The sequence below is a fragment of the Dipodomys merriami genome, unplaced genomic scaffold (genome assembly GCF_024711535.1).
Source record: "Dipodomys merriami isolate MVZ:Mamm:240054 unplaced genomic scaffold, mDipMer1.0.p SCAF_547, whole genome shotgun sequence".
In the NCBI taxonomy this organism is placed as follows: Eukaryota; Metazoa; Chordata; class Mammalia; order Rodentia; family Heteromyidae; genus Dipodomys; species Dipodomys merriami.
Window position 1 is genome coordinate 712,612 of NW_027206121.1, and position 19,804 is coordinate 732,415.

Sequence of the window (19,804 nt, forward strand, 5' to 3'; positions counted from 1 at the left end):
TAGCTATTCAGGAGAGGCCGAGATCTGAAAATCATGGGTCAAACCAGTCTGGGCAGGAAAGTTCATGAGACTCTTACCTCCAATGAGCCACCTAAAAACCTAGAATTAGAGCTGTAGCTCAAGTGGTAGAACTGAGCAAAAAAGCTCAGTTTATAGTACCCAGGCCATGATTTCAAGCCACAGCTGGCACTATAAAGTACAGAAAGACCCACTAGTTAGTAGGCAAAGGAGCACAACTGCATTCACTCCAACACCAGTCTCTCCATGGCTCATATAGGTGGAAAAGAGAGTGCGTTTATTTGTGCCAGTGCTGGAGCTTGAAGTCTGGGTCTGTGTGCTCTCTCATAACCTTTTCTCTCTAGGCTGATGCTCTTACCACTTTAGCCGCAGCTCACTTGCAAGGAAATGAAAGTTAAATTAAAAGGCTGTACATGCCCAATAATTAGATAGCCTTGGGCACAAGTCCAGGAAGGCCAATGGTAATCTAGCTCATGGTAGGGATCTTAAACAAGTTCAAGCCCCACAGAACCCTAGTTTCCTTATAGGTTTCTGGAATGAGAGTCCTACTAGCACCTAGAATTGCCAGCCATAGCACAGAGTAACTTTGTGTTTCAGTTCTGTTTTATTTTGGGGACTGGTCCTAGGGCTTAAACTCAGGGCCTGGATCCTGTCCCTGAGCTTCTGTGCTCCTATCATTTGAGCCATAGATCCACTTTGTGGCTTTTTGGTAGTTAATAGGAGAGCAAAGTTTCAGACTTTTCTGCCAAGGCTGTTTTTGAATCATGAGCTTAGTTCTCAGCCTCCTGAGTAGCTAGGATTACAGGCATGAGCTACTGGTGCCCAGCTAACTAACTATATTCCTTTATTAACTAGCACTCTGGTAATCCATAAGGCCAGAGCCCACTGAGAGACCCTGGAGCTAGGCTCATACCTAGGACCCATCACCCTGAAGTGGGGGTGAGCTTCTCTAGAGGCTCCTGAACCTCCCCTGCTGCCAGCTCCATTCCTCCAGGATAAGGCCAGATCTGCTAATCATCCCTGCTGAGGAGAGCTTAACCCTGCCTGCAGGCCCTGGGCTAGAGTTAGTAGCTCTGGAGCTTAACCCTGCCTGCTGGCTCTGGGCTAGTGTTAGCAGCCCTGGTTACCAGCTTTCCTCCAGTTCCCATATGAAGTTGGGAAAGAGGAGAGGTCTCAAAGAGAGATCCGGGCTAGGTTATCTGTGGCTCACCTCCTTTCCCCACTCCACTGCACATGCTACAGAGGCTCCCTCCATTCCCAGTTCCATTGTGGTTGTTAGGAAGCAACAGTTTCATTTAAGTCTTTGTCTTTCTGACTCTGACACATGTATGAAAGGCAGAGGGTCCGGCATATGCAAAATACAGAAGACACACAACTCACACAATTCAAACACTGACAAGGGCAATTAACTGCTACAGGACATACTTCTAGCTGCCAAGTTAACCTCAAGGTATTAACTAGAGCATTTGCTAATCTCCATTTGATTAGCCCTGTGGCAAAGAGCCCTCTGTACTCAACACACCAGAATGGCCAGAGACCAGCCAGAGACTGAGGAGAAAGGAAAAGCATCAACCTCAAAAATTCAGTGGTAGAGGGCTTGTCTTGCATGCATGAGGCCCTGGGTTCCATTCCTCAGCACCACATAAGCAAAAAGAAAAAGGCCGGAAATGGCGCTGTGGCTCATGTGGTAGAGTGCTAGCCTTGAGCTGAAGAGCTGAGGGACAGCACCCAGGCCCAGAGTTCAGGCCCCACGACAGGACCCCCCCCCAACAAAAAAAAATTCAGCCTCTTCCTTTGAGTCCAGCCAACAGTCAGTCAAGTCAGATCCTGATACACAAATTACCCACTTCTTATGGGACCAGGAAAAATCCCATAAGCAAATCTGAAATGCCCCACTATAGGAAGCAATTTAAGTATCCATAGACTTGCTAGGAGATAAGGGAGTTGGAATGATGTGAGGGAGCAGTCAAAGCCAGGTGCCAATGGTTCACACATGCCATCCTAGCTACTCAGAAGGCTGAAATATGAGAATCCTTGTTCTAAGCCAGTGAAATCTGTACGACTTATCTCCAATGAACCACCAAAAAGCCAGAAGTGGAGCTGTGGATCAGGCGGCAGAGCACGGGCCATGAGTGAAAAACACTAAAGGACAGCACCCAGGTCCTGAGTTCAAGTCCCAGGATCTGAACACACACACACACACACAGAAAAATGCAAATTTAGCCTAATGCATGTACACAGGTACAGGTACATGATTAAGTTTCAAAAAGGCAATAACAAAAATGATCACAGTTTGAAATGCAAAAAATACCAAGTCCCGTCAATTCAGAGGAGAGGAGGAAGGCATGTGGCATTCTACCCTCAAGGAATTGTGCTTTGGGACATTTTGGGGGATCCCTCCACCAGGACACTTCCATACTCCTGGAGAGTTAAAGGTGGCAAGTTCCTCAGGAACCAGAAACTCACCTTTCACCCTATCCAAGGCACCTGAAGCTCCAAGAGGTTCTCTGCACTCACTCCCCAAGGAATCCACAGGATCTGAGAAAAAAATAGGAATGGGGAAAGCCAAATAGGGAGAGGGGAGCAGGGAGGCCCAGGGGCCCCTGTGCAAATGGTAAAATGAAAAAGGGACTGACCTGAGCAGAAACAACAGGATCAGGTGAGGTGGGGGCGGGGATGAGGGAGGAGAGCAGAGATGAGGAGGGAACCAGTCCTACAGAAGGCATCACACCCTGGGATACAGGGTTCTCTCCAGAAAGAGAACATTGGATGAGGTCAGGGGACGAGAGAGGGCAACAGAAAGGAGGACTGACTGTAAAGCATGGAAATTTGAAATAAGAGTCCCAGACTGCGGCACCAAGGGCCCTGGGTTCTAATTCTGACTCAATTGAGTAGACACATTTTCATCCTTGGAAACTCAATTTGCCCCATCTGGGGAAAAAAAGCAGGAAAAAGTGCAGATGTTCCCCCTGCTGCCTCTGAGGACTCCGACCGGAGGAGAAGGAGCAAGAAGGGGCAGTAGAAAAGTATTTGGAGAAGGGGGGGCGCAGCATTCCATGCCATACCGGACCGAGGCACTCACCTGCCCGCAGCTAGAACCAGCACTTTTTCTGAACCCCCACGGGTGCCACCGAGCTGCCTCTCACGGTCCAAAGCCCATGGCCCCACATTGGGCAGGAAGACCAGGGCCACCAGTACCACCGCCTGAAAAAGCCCCTTCAGAGCCCGGCAGCCCTGCTCCGCACTAGCTGTGTTGTGAGCTATCCCTGAAGCCACATTCTGGAATATGAAATACTGGAGTCTTTATTACACAGTTAACAGGCTGCAGGCCGCCCGTTGTTACAAAGGCCCACAGCCCCCCAAATACACATAACCCAGCTAGCAAACATGCTAAAGAGGAAAGAAATAAAACCAATACCAACAAGGCAATTCAGCTTCCATGGAGATCTGAATTACCATGGCATGATGACCAGAGATGAGACAGGACCCAGCACTCGACTAGGGAGACACACGTGGCAAGACTTAAGCTGGTCCGGGCCTAAAAAGATCGGAGCACGGGCAGATCCACCGGAAATTCGCAGTCCCAGGCATTAGACTGACAGGTTCAATAACCTATCAGCCAAGTGCTCACCCCAGGGATCCGGACACGCCCACCACCTGGCCTAAAAAGATCCGAGCACGGGCAGATCCACCGGAAATTCCCAGTCCCAGGCATTGGACTGACAGGTTCAATAACCTATCAGCCAAGTGCCCACCCCTGCCTCCAGGGATCCGGGCACGCCTCTCATCTGGGAGGCTGGTTTTCCTCCCCCAGCATGAAGATTAGATTCCAGACACTACAATCACCATGTGGCCAATATGGGCAGTCAGACCTGACCGTGTGTCCACGTGGTGGCAGCGGCAACAACTAACCAAACCCAAGACAGCAATGGCGCTGTCCACACTCTGACTCTATAGCATTTCCACCGCTGCCTGACTAGCAAGCTGGGCCATACCACTGAGTCACAGCTGCAGGGTAAGTTGGTGCCGCCAATGCAAGTGTTGGGCACTGTGAAGCCACCACAGACCCATGATTCCCTATTCTACACTTGCTAGCAAATGCTTGTATCACTCGCCTCCACCTTCGCGTGGAGATTCAAGTCTATCTGGGTGCCAACTATGGGTCCAACATTAGAGGTCCTGTTATACCGAAATTCGGGGACCCCCAGAAGACCACCAGAGACCACGATCAATGCAAGCAACAAAGAGCCAGTTTATTGCAAGCTCGAGCTTGGTCCTCCGCGCACATGGTAACCAGTGATGCTAAGAGGCCCTGAGCATAGAATCAGGGCCGTTTTTATAGTATTGAACCAACAACTTTAAGGAACTTTTACATAAGAAATTACATGATTGGTTAACATTTACATTTAAAGCAAGCTAAACTGGGCAAATAATGATTGGTTGACCTTTACAGAAAAAATGTCCTTTGTCCATAGCTTGACCGAAAAAGGTTATGTCACACCGGGACCAACAGAATGCATGGCATGCCTTGCCCCGGGCTCTGAAGAATGGGTTGGTTAACAACTCTTAGTCCTAGGTGTGTGGGGGGCAACACCACTTGGGGGCTAACACCTGCCTTAAGCAAATGCCATCTATGGCTCCAAGAATTGTGCATGGCTTTCTGTCATAAATTCCTAGCATTGGGGCTAAAGTGGATCACGAGTCAAGTCGCAGAACTGAGATGGAGTGTTAAACAAAAATGGAGTTGCTTAGGTTTCTTAAAACATTATAATTCTTCCCTAGGGCTTTACTGCCTCAGCCTCCAGGAGGGGCGTTGCAGCTGTGGGGATAATTCTGAGGACTTTGCCCCCTTGGTCAGGGCTGTAAACCCTTTGAAGTCTTTTACTAAGCAACTCTAGGCTCCCAGGCTGACATTCCACTACTAAGTAACTAAAACCAGTCACAGTTAAAATCATACAAAAACCATACAATCATCCAGTACAAAGCAATTCATACAGAAGCAAAAATGGCTGTTAGGTGCTGTCATTATATATATATATATATATATATATATATATATATATACATATATATATGATTTTTTGCGTTATTCAGTCCCTCTTCTGAAGCTGCGACCGTGCATCCTGCTCCTCAGTAGCTCCCTCACCCACTGGGCAGTGAGAAAGAGGCGGAGTTGGGTTGTTGGGAGCTAATTGGTGCTCCCTGGGCATTGGTGCTCCTGGTGCATTTTGGTGCAGTTGGAGTGCATTCCAGTCTGATCCCTGCCTCCTCTGCTGCTGCTAATGGTCACTGGAATCGAGTTCCTTGGGCTTTGGAGATAATGCTGGAGTCGCACCTTTGCTCAGCCCCCGGGGTCTGGGGCTCCCCTGAAGGCTTGGGTCACCTTGGTTCCAGTGCACATTCCTGAGGATGACACACAAGAGTTAATGAAATGGGGGGGGAAGTAGTAGCTCATGCCTGTATGCCTAGCTACTCGGGAGGTCGCGATCTGAGGATCAATCTCTGAAGCCAGTCTGGCAGGAAGTCCATGAAAGTGTTATTTCCAATAAAGACTCAGAAAAAGCCAAAAGCAGGGCAGGGCTGTGGCTCAAGTGGTAGAGCACTAGCCTTAAGCACAATGAGGGTCAGGAGCAGGACCCAGGCCCTGGGGTCAACCCACAGGGCTGGCCAATAAAAGTAATCAAACTTCTGCTGTCTTTTCTGCCCTTCCTCATCAGCCTAGGGCTGGCTTTGTGTGCTCTGCTCTGCCACAGTGCTGTTGCACCCAGAAAGCTTGCTCTTTCTCACCCGCACTGACCGACTCATTCTCCACTCGAAGTTGAATTTTTTTTGCGCAAGGCTGATATTCTACTGTTGAGTCCCACTTCTACTTCTGACTTTTTGGTATAATTGGGTTAAGAGCCCCAGAGATTTTTCTGCCTAGCCTGGCTTCAAGCCTCCATCCTCAGTTCTCAGCCCACTGAGAAGCTAGTATTATAAATGTGACCCATGGGTACCCAGCAAATTTGACTTTTATTTATTTATTTTTACTATTGTTTAAGTATGGATGTGGAAACAAATTGTCCTTTTTTATATCTGGTTTATTTCACTTACAATATATAGATTCATTCATGTAGCATGGGTCCGAATGCCATTCCTTTTTAAGATTGAATAGTATTTCATTGGATGCATAGATCACATTTTGTTTATTCATCCATGGACATTTGGGTTGCTCCTACCTTTCCACTACTGTGAATGATGCAATGACTAATATTATAGTTCTTTTATATTGGGCACACTGCTGTAACAGAGTAGCCAGAGGAGCGGCTAGAACCCCAGGTGAACTGTGGGGACTCACCAGTACTTTTCCTTCACATTAACAATCCACAAGAATCCTTACAGCCTGCAAGGTCCATATGATATGACCGATTTACACCTTTTGCTTTTCTCCTAGTTAGGCTGATCTTGCTGTTTTCCTAACTAAATAAATACCCAAGAAGTTAACAAATCAGGCAGGGCCTTTGCAAACTTCTAGAAATTTCTTCTCTAAACATTTGTGTGGACCTGGATACTTGAAGGCTTCTGCTTATAACCCTAGCTACTCAGTAGGCTGAGATCTGAGGATACTTGTTAAAAGCCAGACTGGGCAGACAAAGTTGACAGACTCCTATCTCCAATAAACTAGCAAAACACCTCAAAGTAGAGGTTTGGCTCAAGTGGTAGAGGATCTGCCTTGCACGAAAAGCTAAGCAAGGGCATGAGACCTGGAGTTCAAGCCCCCTGGCATGCATACACACACACACACACACACACACACACACACACACACACACACACACACACACACACACATAAAAATAAACCTTTGTGTAGTTCTCTCCATTTTCTCAGGAACAGGAGCAGAAGTTCTATCTCAGCAACCCCTTCCCTTGCCTGCTGACCTAAAATATTCATTTTCTCACTAGTTCTTTGATTTCTCCACAGAGCAGGTCTCAGTTTGGGCCTCCCTCCTGAGGATGTGAGCTCCTAGGTCACAATCTATCCTATACCATCCTTATCTCTAGCAGCACCTGCTACTGTTTATTGAGAATAAACTAGAGCTCTTTCTGGGCAGAAGAATTTTCAGAAAAGGTCCCCCTCTTCCCTGAGCCAAGCAGCCTAAGTAAAGCTGAGACCTGAAGATTTTAGCTCATATACTTCTCCACCTTGGGAAAGTAAACTGAGGACCTTCCCCAGCTAGGTACATTGTAGCTATTGTATTCAGTAATTACTGCTTGAGCGAAGTATAGCAGTCGAAGTCATAAAAGGAAGGAAATTATTTAGTCTCTCTCCCCTTCACCTCTCTTCAACTAGCTTCCTAGAGTACTCTGAAGGAAATTGGATTTGAGGTGTGTTTTGTTTTCCTTTTATCTTCCCAGAGTCACTTTTTAATCAAAGTTGCAAACCAGGCCAGGCTTCCCCACAATACTTTAAGAACCCAGATTTAATCTCATGCCCTTTCATCACTTTTTTTTTTTTTTTGGTTCTGGTCATGGGGCCTGAACTCTGGGCCTGGGCGCTCTCCCTCAGCTCTTCAGCTCAAGGCTAGCGCTCTACCACTTGAAGCACAGCGCCACTTCAGCTTTTTTCTTTTTGCTTATGTGGTGCTGAGGAATGGAACCCAGGGCCTCATGCATGCAACGCAAGCACTCTACCACTGAGCCACCTTCCCAGCCCCTTTCATCGCTTTTGTAATATAGGATGCACCAAACAAGGGAATTTTATCCTCCTCCCAGAGACAAGACTACTTTCAGTGGGAAAACAGACCTGATCATTGACTGAAAGTAAATGAGAACTGATACTTTCAGACTGAGCCCTCCTATTGGGGCAGCCATGGGCATTAAATGAGATAATATATAGTAAAAGGTTGCCTGGCTGTGGTGGCTCACATATGTAATCCTATCTACTCAGGAAGCTGAAGTCTGAGGACTGGGGCTTGAACTCAGGGCCTGGGTCCTGTCCTTGAGCTTAAGGCTAGTGCTCTACCACCTGAGCCACAGCTTTTTTGAGTAGTGTATTGAAGATAAAAGTCTCATGGACTTTAGTGCCTGGGCTGGCTTTGAAACAGGATCCTCAAACCTCAGCCTCCTGAGTAATTAGGATAACAGTGTGAGCCATCAGCACTTGACTCACAATGACCCCTTTAAAGCCCTGCACTGTTGATCTTGCTATGGTTGCTTCACATATTTGTTTATTTACTTGGTTGTCACTGTGCTTCCTCAAATAGATGATTGGTTGTGACTTGGGTCAGCACCTTGTCAGCTTCTAGACTATTGTATTTGATGAATGGTAAGTCTCTCCTCCCGCTGTCCCCTTGCTACTTCTCTCTTTATTATTTTTGTGTGGTCCTGTGCCTTGAACTCAAGGTCTGGGTCCTGTCCCTGAGGTTTTATTGCTTAATGCTAGCACTCAACCTCATGAACCACAGCCCTCCATTCAGCTTTCTTGGTGGTTAACTGGAGATAAGAGTCTCAGACAGCCTATTCTGGTGGCTCCCACCTGTAATCCTAGCTACTCAGGAGGCAGAGATCTGAGAATCTGGGTTTAAAAGCCAGTAAAGGCAGGAAAGTTCGGGAGATTCTTATCTCCAGTCAATCACAGAAAGAGCCAGATGTGGCTATATGGCTCAAGTGATAGAGCGCAATTTTTAAGCAAAAGTTTAGGGACAGTGCCCACACCTAGAGTTTAAGGCCCAAGACTGGCAAAAAATAAAAAGGAAAGCAAGCAAGCAAGAAAGAAACTCATAGACATTTCTGCCCAGATTTGCTTCGAATAGTGATCCTCAGATCTCTGCCCCGCAAGTAGCTAGGATTACGAGCATGAGCCACCAACATCCACGTCCCTTTTTATTTAAGTATTTATTTTAACAAACTGTGGTCTGTGTCTTCAACCTTCCTGGTGGGATACAAAATTTCCTACCAGGTGTCCTTACTTTGGCTTTTTTAGGGATCTTCAGTGTTGATGCTATTTATTCTGGGACCTCAAGCTGATGAAGCCAAAGCCTTAGCCAAGGGTTTTGAAAAAAGAATAGATTCACCTAGAAGTGCTGGTTTATGGGTCAGTATTTAAAACACATTTTATTGTGTGTGTATGTGTGTGTGTGTGTGTGTGTGTGTGTGTGTGTGTGTGTGTGCGCATGCATGTGCGAGTGCTCTGATACTAGGGCTTGCTCTCTTGCTTAGCTTTTCTGCTCAAGTCTGGTATTTACCACTTAAGCCACACTTCCATTTCTGACTTTTTTTTTTTTTTTGGTCGGGTCGTGGGGCCTGAACTCTGGGCCTGGGCGCTGTCCCTCAGCTCTTCAGCTCAAGGCTAGCACTCTACTGCTTGAGCCACAGCACCACTTCCGGCTTTTTTCTTTTTGCTTATGTGGTGCTGAGGAATCGAACCCAGGGCCTCAGGCATGCAAGGCAAGCGCTTTACCACTAAGCCATCTTCTCAGCCCCCATTTCTGACTTTTTAAAACTTAATTGTCGGTAAGAATCTCACAAGCTTTTTTGCCCAGGCTGACTACAAACCAAGGTCTTTAGATCTCAGCCTCTTTAAGTTGCTTGAATGGCAGGCAGGAACCAGTGCCTGGCTTGTTCTTAATATTCTTTTTTTTTTTTTTTTTTTTTTTTGTCGGTCGTGGGTCTTGAACTCTGGGTCTGGTACTGTCCTTGCACTCTTCAGCTCAAGGCGAGTGCTCTACTGCTTGAACTACAGCGCCACTTCCATGTTTTTAATATTCTTTAACAAACTGATTCAAAGACTGGGTCTCCATTTTCCCATCTCATCATCACAAACCTTTAATCCCCATTCATTCTCTTCTCTATGAAGAAAGGATGATGATAATGGTGTGATTTCCAGGCTGGCACCAGACAGATCGGCTTAGCCAAAAGCAAAGCCCAAAAATCATAAGTATGAGACTTCTGGCAAAGATCCAGGAGAAAGGAGAAGGGATTGGAATGCAAGGGTTTAAGGACAATGTCTGTGAACTATGGAGGAAATGAAGGCTCAGAAGACGGAGGTGACCTCTCACAGTCCCAGTGGTGGCAGTGGAGTACAGGAGGAGCCTTAGTGCCCTGCGCCCCAGGACTTGGCATGCCTGCAGTGAGTGGGCATTCATCTAACTCCTTGGAGGTCTCCAAGAGGGCAGTGGCATTATCAGAAGCCCCAAGATCACTCATACTGTGGCAGATGTAAGAGGTAGCAGGCTCAGATTCCATACTGTCTATCCCTGGCTTATTTCCTTATGTTTGCCCTAGTCATCATAATAGCATTGCAGTAGATTCCTAGGACCAGAGACTGAGTGATTCATTCAAAATAGGAGGGAGTGACAATCAACACCAATGATAGCAAGGGAGTGAAAAGCCAGGGCAGGAAGCTAGGGAGGTTGGCGGGACTGAAAAATGGACAAGAAGAGAGCTGTAGCCAGGTGCTCGTTACTCACACCTGTAATTCTCACTACTCAGGAGGCTGAGATCAGAGAATGATGGTTTAACGTCAGCCTGGGAAGAAAAATCCAACAGACTCTTATGTCCAGTTACTCAAAAAAACAACAACAACAACAACCTGGAAGTGGAGCTGTGTCTCAAGTGGTAGAGGGCTGTCTTGAGTGAAAAGTCAAGTGAGGTAGATGCTGGTGGTTCACACCTGTAATCTTAGCTACTCCAGAGGCTGAAATCTGAAGATCATGGTTCAAAGCCAACCTGAGCATGAAAGTTTGTGAGACTTCTTTTTTTGAGTTACTACAGGGGGTAGGAGGGAGTCAGTACCGAGGCTTGAACTCAGGACCTAGGTGTTCCTGAACTCTTTTGCTCAAGGCTAGCATTCTACCACTTGGAGCTATAGCAACACTTCTAGTTATCGTTTGGTTAATTATAGATAAAAGTCTCATGGAATTTCCTGTTTGGGCTAGCTTTGAACCATGATCCTCATATCTTAGCTCCCTGAGTAGCTAGGATTACAGGCATGAGCTATGAGACACTCATTTCCCTTTAATTACTAAAAAGCTGGAAGCACAGATGTTCCTCAAAAGGTAGCATGCTAGCCTTGAGCATAAACAGCTCAAGGTCAATGTCCAGGCTCTGAATTCAAGCCCCAGGACCTGCATACATACACACCAAGGACCTGCATACACACCAAGGGGGTCCACTAACAGCCAGAGTGATGAAGGCCATGAAGAGAACATTCATTCACCTGCCTACCACACTAGGACCTTACAGAACAATCTAGAACTGTGTAGAGAGTTCTGTCTCCTCCCCGTTTGCTGTTCTCCCTTAGATTTGGATGCTGGCTCTTCCTGTTACTGAAGTCCCCATTCTTAGGCCTGTAGGAGACCCTTCCTCCAGTTCTGTCCCCAGCACCACACCCAAAACACGGCTCCCAGTCAGCCACCCCCTCTATACCCCACACCCCATGGTTATACTACTGTATCTTCCTGTGTGTGTGTGTATGCACGCATGCACGCGTGTGTGTGTGTATGCATGCATGCATGTGTGCACGCTCATCCTGGGAATTGAACTTAGGACCTGCACATTGTCCCTCAGCTTTTCTACTCAAGGTTATCTCTGTATCTCTTGAGCCACAGCTCTGCTTTCAGCTTTTTGATAGTTAATTGGAGATAAGTGTCTTATGGACTTTCCTGTCTGGCTGCACACCATGATTCTTGCCTCACTCCCAGTCTCCTGAGTAGCTAATACCAGTACACAGAAAATCTATCTATCTATCTATCTATCTATCTATCTATCTATCTATCTATCTATCTATCTATCTATCTATCTATCTATCTATCTATCTATCTATCTATCTATTGTTGGTAATGAGGCTTCAATTCAGAACCTAGTCACTATCCCTTAACTTTTTTGATCAAGGCTGGAACTCTGCCACTTTAAACACAGCCCAACTTTGGAATATTTGCTGGTTCTTTGAAGGTAAGTCTAGGGACTTTTCCTACCCAAGTTGTCTTTGAACCAAGATCCTTAGTTCTCCGCCTCCAGAATCCTTCCTATGTTATTTTTCCATATCTGTTTGTTACTATTTATCTGCTTTTGTCCAGAGAAGCTGATCTGAGACCCTTCCCAGATCACGCATGCTGCCATGTGCAGTGTGGCAAAGGAATGGCTTGCAGAATGAAGGAATGAAGTCTGTGTGTCCAGCCTCCATCTAGGGATGTGGCAGGTTTCAGGTTAAGGCAGTAAAGGTGGCTAATTTATGATCCCTGGCTCGTGAGCCCATGTTCTTCCCATAATGAGAAAGCCTACAGCTGGAAAGAAAGACATGAGATCTTGGGGGTGGCAGCCCTGAACTCCCATTCTGGTAGAAAGGATGTTCTCCCTAGGAGAGTTTTGGGAGTCTGTGATGAGAAACAAAGTAGTCACCAGGAAGGAATAGGAATAGCCCAAAAGGCAGGGAGTAACAGAACACTCCCCTCCCCTCACCCAAAATCTAAGACCACTGGACAATAAATGGTTGGTGTGAACATTGCTCTGTCCTTTGACTGGGCTTGGACAATGTCCCTGCTTCTCTGTGTGTGTGTGTGTGTGTGTGTGTATGTGTGCACGAGGGTACACACACACACACCATGGATGAACACAGAAATATTATCTTATAAGAAATGTACTCATTATCTTGCCCATGTAATTGTAACCCCTCTGTACAGTATTTTCACAATAAAAAGAAAAAGAAAAAAATATTACTTTAAAAAATCATCTCTAAAACAACTCACTGATGGCTTACGACTGTAATCCTAGCTATTCGGGGAGGCAGAGATCTGAAGATCTCAGTTCAAAGCCAGCCCCAGCAGATATATTTGAGAGATTCTTTTCTCCCATGAACCAGCAAAATCCCAAAAGTGAACATATGGCTCCAGTGGGAAGAGTGCCAGCCTTGAGAAGAAAAGCCAAGTAAGAGTGACAGACTCTGAGTTAAAGCCCCAATGCTAGCAAAAATCAGGCAAATAACTAATTTTAAAAATCCGCTCAGAGCTTTCCTCATCTGTAAAATGGAATGATGAGCAAGATAATGGAAGAATGAAGGAATCCTGAAGGGCCTCAGTTCACCCCATTCCACCCCCAACACCTAGCAAATATACAAAATCACCTGCTCATTACTTAGAGCCAACCAACTAGGCCTGCCTAACCTTGTTGTTTTAGTGCCACCTGCTGGTACAGATGCAAAATGCTGCATGTTGCCTTCCTAGGAGACACTTAGGCAAGTGTCTTACCTGCTCCACAGACCTCTGGCCTCATTGGGTCTCACCTTGTCTATCTGCTACATAAACACAGTAGACTCCTTCTGCTCCATATCCTGCATCTTCCTGGCTTGTGATTTTCAGATTATTTCTTTTCTATTCCTTCTGTTGATCCTGGGGCTTGATCTCAAGACAGGGTGCTGTCCCTTAATATGTATGCTCAAGGCTAGCACTCTACCAATTGAACCACACCTCCACTTCTGGCCTTTTGGTGATTACTTGGAGATAAGAGTTTCGTATGAGCTAGGTGTCAATTGCTCAGGCCTTTAATTCTAGCTTCTCAGGAGGCTGGTATCTAAGGATGTCAGTTCAAAGCCAGCCTGGGCAAGAAAATCTGTTAGTTTCCTATCTCCAATTATTTACAGAAAAATCTAGAAGTGGTGCTGTGGCATAGAGTGCTACCTTTGAGCAAAAGAGCTCTGGATAGCTCCCAGATGCTGAGTTCAAGCCATAGGACTAGCAAAAAAAAAAAAAAAAGTTTTATAGATTTTTTTTTTGCCTGGGCTGGCTTTGAACCCTGATCCTCAGATCTCAGCCTCCTGAGTAACTAGGATTACACACAAAGGGCCCCTCTTATAGAGGTTCTGCCTCCTATCACCTTGACCTTCAGCCTTCCTGTATACAGGCTCCCAGACTTCATCTCATCCTGCCTTGAGCAGTTAAGCATGTGGGCCCCTGGGCATCACACTGTGGCCCATCACCCCTGGAAGACTTGTACATGAACACTGGACTGATTGGACCTCAGAGGTGTTTCCTTTCTTTTTAGTCCTCTTCTTTGTAGAGATCTTCATTTCTTTGATTTTCAATCCCAAATAATTTAATAATCTTACTGATATCCATCCCTTCTTTCAAAACTGATCACACCTCTTTTGTGGGCCTATTTTTAAGGCCCTGATAATACACCTTGTGTCCTGTTGTGGCTTCTCCTGACCAGCTAACTCAGGAGGACTAATGCTTGTGCAAAAGATCTGATAAGTTTACAGGTGTTATAAAGGAGTCTGGATGGATTCAATTGACTGGATGAGTTTGTACTGATTTATACAAAACACTGATTTAATATTTCATATTAATGAAATGTAATCTGATTACTCCAAAGCATTGCATGTGTGTTTATATACACATATGTGTCTATGTTTGTCTTTGAAAGAATGGCAGTTTTTATTTTAGAACTATATCAAACTCAAGAATAGTAATTGGTATAGTTGATATTTCCAATGACAGCAGATTTTTTTGCCTCCAATAATCAATATTTATTGAGCATTTACAGTGTACTGACACAATAGAACATACAGAAAATATTGTCCCTGCTCTGGAGGATCTTACATTCTGAAAGAAAAAAATATATCTTTTTTTTCTTGGTCGTGGGGCCTGGGCGCTGTCCCTCAGCTCTTCAGCTTGAGGTGAGTGCTCTACCACTTGAGCCACAGCACCACTTCTGACTATTTCTGTGTATGTGGTGCTGAGGAATAGAAACTAGGGCCTTATGCTTGTGAGGCAAGCACTCTATCACTGAGCCACCTTCTCAGCCCCACCTGTCTTTTAAAATGGCACTTTTATTTGGTGTCTTCTGTAATATTCTGAGGAAATACTCTGTAGGGTGAGATTTGGTATAACTCAGACCCATCATTACTTAGGGAAGATTTAAAGGCAAACAATGGCAGACCATTTGGGATAGAGTTTATAGGAGATATACAGTCTCATCAAGTAAGGTGAGATGTGCTGCAGTAGAGGATGAGGTTAATAGTTTGTGGGATGCAAGCAAAGAAAGCAAGGGATCTTAGACAGTAAGTAGAGCCAGAAAAGTCATGTGACCTTTTCCAAAGCACATGGCCACCAAGGAGGAATGGTTGGTGACAAGACAGAAGACTAAAAAAAAGGAAGGTAATCCTGTGCACCTGACAAATAAAATGACCAAAATCAGAAGGCAAACAGAATCAAGAAATTCTCAAAAACCAAAACAGAATTTATAGTTAATGCTAACCAATGTCATGATGGGTCAAAAACGTAGTGGCTTCCTAAGTTAGAAAATGCTATATATCAAAATTTTAACTGGAACATATTACTTTTCAAATCAATTTTCCCCTCCCAAAGGAAAAACTTGGCTCTGTAGGAGATGGTCATTAGATAGATTAGTATTTTTGCTATTGTGATAAACTTTGCACTTTAAACTTGGTGAAAGCCCATTAGCTGCCAAAAGGGAGTAAGGAACAAGTTTATAATAATGTACAATTTCTTTTGAGGTGTTTCAAAACCAAAAGACTAATTTACATGAAAGTTGTAGAGAAAGTAGTAATAATGATTACCAAACAGTTCATTTTCACTGCATCTTTACTTTTACATTTGTTCGTAGGTTGCCTAAAACATTTAAATACAAATAAAATGTGTAGCAAAAATAATGAGCAAACATTACAAATAATGGAATGTGAACCATTTCTGCCATTATCCAGAGTTAATTGAGACACAACTTTGTGTCAAAGAATACTTCTAGTGCTGTACTCTAAGGTGTGCACACTGAGATAACTCTTCCACAGAAATACATGATTCCAGCATGTAACAGCCATGGAATATGTTTGTACCACAGCCCTGCAAGTGCGCCCAAACTTTCTAATATCCAGAATAACTACACCTGTGCCTGGAACCAATTTTCCCTTTTATTCTCCACCAGTACAAACCAATATGTAGGAAGATTTCTTCACTTTGACCTGGAAGCAGTTTTAACACTGGCCTTTGTGAAGTCACCATGTACCAAAGTACATGCCAAACATTTACAACTTGTATAAAAATTCTACATCCTCATATTGGTCATCTCAAGATGAAAACAGATAGCTTACTAAATGTTAATGGGCAATATCTATTCCCCTAATATTAAGCAACAAAAAAACCCCTGGGAAATATAGAAATTCAAATAGAAGCAACGTAAACCTGTCATAAATCATAAACAACAAACTATTTGTGGGACAGTATGGATGACAAATGGTCTACTGTATAAATTTTAGAATGAGGCAGACAAAAGTTGGAAAGCCATTTAATTTTCCCCTCCTTCTCCTGCTTTCACTTCATCTTATATCTACAATGTCAACTTTTCACTCAGTAACTACGTTATTAGCGTGCAGTCTTTGAACCACTCTTCACTGAATGTATCAAGTTCAGCAATGACTTCATCAAAAGCTGTCTTTGGAAGAAAGCTAGCTTCCTCTAGGGAGTATAGAATTTCATAATAAAACACCGAGAAGTTAAGGGCCAGACCCAAACTGATAGGTTTATCAGTTGTGAAGCTTGAACTCTGGATCTGGGCGCTGTCTCTCAGCTCTTCAGCTCAAAGCTAGTGCTCTACCACTTGAGCCACAGTACCACTTCCACTTTTCTGAGAGGCTTATCAGATATAAGAGTCTCAAATGTTTCTTTCTTGCTATTGTTTCTAACATATTTATAAGATTTCTTTATTGCTTTGTATGTCCCTCCCTGATGGTATAACCCCTGCTTTCACTGTATTTGATGTTGTATAATTTGTGGACGGGAAGGGAAAAAACAAATTGTTTAAATAGGGATACAGGTGGACCCATTGCAACAATATGAAGTACAAGACGTTATGCCGAAAAACAAATTTTACAATTTTGGCACATGGGGGTGGAGGGTGTGATGAGATGTGAGGGGGGGATAGGAAGGGATGGGATGGGGAAACAAAGGAGGAGGCAACAATGCTTGATATGAAATGTACTCATTACCTTGCTCATGTAATTGTAACCCCTCTGTACACTATTTTCACAAGAAAAACAAAAGTCTCTCAGACATTCCTGCCCAGGCTGGGCTGGCTTTGAATGGTGATGCTCAGATCTCAGCCTCCTGAGTAGCTAGGATTACAGGTGTGAACCACCAGCACCCAGCTTGCATTTCCTTTTGGCTGATCTCAAAAGCTTCTTGGTATGCTGGTTATGAACGATTCACAATCCCTTTCTTGTCATCAGCAGCAGCAATCTCAGCCAAGTAGTGGTAGTAGTCTCTCTTCATTTTCAAATACAAGACTGCTTTCTGCTTGTGAAGCACTAGGGATGGAGAACTTTTCCAAAAGTGACAGTGCATCATTGTAGCTATCTCCTAGCTCATTCTTTTTCTTTTTTTTGTCGGTCGTGGGGCTTGAACTCTGGGCCTGGGCGCTGTCCCTCAGCTCTTCAGCTCAAGGCGAGCGCTCTACCACTTGAGCTACAGCGCCACTTCCGGTTTTCTGGTGGTTTATTGGAGATAGGAGTCTCACGGTCTCTCCTGCCTGGGCTGGCTTTGAACCGCGATCCTCAGATCTCAGCCTCCTGAGTAGCTAGGATTACAGGCGTGAGCCACCAGCGCCCGGCTTCCTAGCTCATTCTTGATTCTATGTTCTTCATCATCTGCTGTTTTTCTCAGCACCTTCCATTTTTTTGCTCAATACTTGAAATGACCCTCTAAGATGACCTATAGGCATCTATAACATTTCTGTAAGCAACTGAGAGAAGATTCCTTTAATCATTAGACAATTCAGCTCTTTGCTCAGTGACAGACTTCATGTCACCATATTGCTCAGCCTGCTAGGTCAGTTTGGCCTTCTGTACCAGCTCATTACCCATGACTGGATTTTGTGTCCTGAGTAGGTGGTGGAGGACGGACAGGGTTTCAGTGGCTTCTGGGTGGTGACAGGAGTGGCATCAAGGCTGAGACTCGGCCCTGGATCTTGAAGTTCACGGGCTCCAGTGATGGGGTTTCCTCCAATCCAATTTTATTGTTTTTTTTTAAAATTCACACTGAAATTTTCAATCAATGAAAGTACATTTTGATTGAAGCTCTCTTTTGCCATTTTAAAATGATTTCATATCCAGACATTATAGTAACATGTGGTTGTGGGATTTATTTTTGAAACAATACGATGTCAATGTGTATGTTGGCAGGTGCTCAGTGTGAACATTCTATGACCTCTTACCACAATGATGAGATGAAGAATGAAGTCTTGCCTTCAACTCCAACTGTCATTCAGCGCCAAGAGGTTCACATTTGTGAACAGTTGGGATATGCTCAGGTTCCTTCTAAAATTCTGAGAAATGGGAAATCTTTACTATTGTTATGGAGGTATGTTTAGAGTTTCTGAATGCTGCTTTTACAAGAGACTGCTCAATGTTACTTAATCTATATTCCTCATCTTTTTTTTTTTTTTTGGTCAGTCGTGGGACTTGAACTCTGGGCTTGGGCTCTATCCCTGTGCTTCTCAGCTCAAGGGGAGCTCTCTACTGCTTGAGCCACAGCGCCACTTCCAGTTTTTGAGTGGTTTTTATTGGAGATAAGAGTCTCATGGACTTTCCTTCCTGGGCTGGCTTTCAACCATGATCCTCAGATCTCAGCCTTCTGAAAAGCTAGGATTACAGGTGTGAGCTACCAGTGCCCAGCTATTCCTCATCTTTTTAAAAATTCTCTAATAGGGGCTGGGAAGGTTGCTCAGTGGTAGAGTGCTTGCCTTATATGCATTAGGCCCTGGGTTTGATTCCTCAGCACCACATAAGCAGAAAAAGCCAGAAGTGGTGATGTGGCTGAAATGGTAGAGCGCTAGCCTTGAGCTGAAGAGCTGAGGTACAGTGCCCAGGCCCAGGAAAGACAAAAAAAAAAGGAAGAAAAAAAACCCAAACAATATCTTTACTTATTTTTAAATATGCAACAAAATACTACATTTTGACTTAAGGTTCTGCAATGAAACCATTTTTTTTTTTTGGGTCCGGTCGTGAGGCCTGAACTCTGGGCCTGAGCGCTGTCCCTCAGCTCTTCAGCTCAAGGCTAGCGCTCTACCACTTGAGCCACAGCGCCACTTCCGGCTTTTTTTTTCTTTTTGCTTATGTGGTGCTGAGGAATCGAACCCAGGGCCTCAGGCATGCAAGGCAAGCGCTCTACCACTGAGCCACCTTCCCAGCCCAATGAAACCATTTTTAAAAATACTTTTCTAATTTAAAATATTGTAGTTCTTTGAATGTAAACATCTTTTTGTAAACATCTTAGAAGAGAAAATGTAACAGGGGGCACAACTTCACTGCCCTTATCAGAAGGACTCGTGATACAAAATAGAACAATATCAAAATTTGATATGTGGCATAAGGAGTAGGGCACCAAGCTTGAGCATAAAAACCAAAGACTAATGTGCCATGAGTTTAAAGCTCTCTATGAGCACAAACAAAAAAAGATAAATATAGTAATAGAATATCATGAAACAAATTGTGCATCATCTTATTTGTGTTGATGTCCAAATAGAAAACATTAGACATGGAAATCCAGAAATTTTAGATGGGTTTTCAGAGTAGTGTGTGTGTGTGTGTGTGTGTGTGTGTGACACACACACAGAGAGAGAGAGAGAGAGAGAGAGAGAGAGAGAGAGAGAGAGAGAGAGAGGGAGGGAGGGAGGGAGGGAGGGAGGGAGGGGGAGAGAGAGAGAGAGAGAGAGAGAGAGAGAGAGAGGGAGGAGAGAGAGAGAGAGAGAGAGAGAGAGAGAGAGAGAGAGAGAGAGAGAGAGAGAGAGGGAGGGAGAGA

The 19,804-nt window shown here is 44.6% G+C and overlaps 1 protein-coding gene across 1 annotated transcript in view; it reads right to left on the bottom strand.

Moving 5' to 3' along the window:
• LOC138811671 (zinc finger protein ZFP2-like) overlaps positions 1-10,244 on the bottom strand; it is an 81,035-nt gene extending 70,791 nt beyond the window's left edge. The window contains exons 1-2 of the mRNA XM_069999374.1: positions 10,083-10,244; positions 3,101-3,297 (exon numbers count right to left, since the gene is read on the bottom strand). Of these exons, the coding sequence (XP_069855475.1) occupies positions 3,101-3,297; positions 10,083-10,244 (359 nt within the window). The remainder of the gene's footprint in view (positions 1-3,100; positions 3,298-10,082) is intronic.
• Between the last annotated feature and the right edge of the window lie 9,560 nt (positions 10,245-19,804).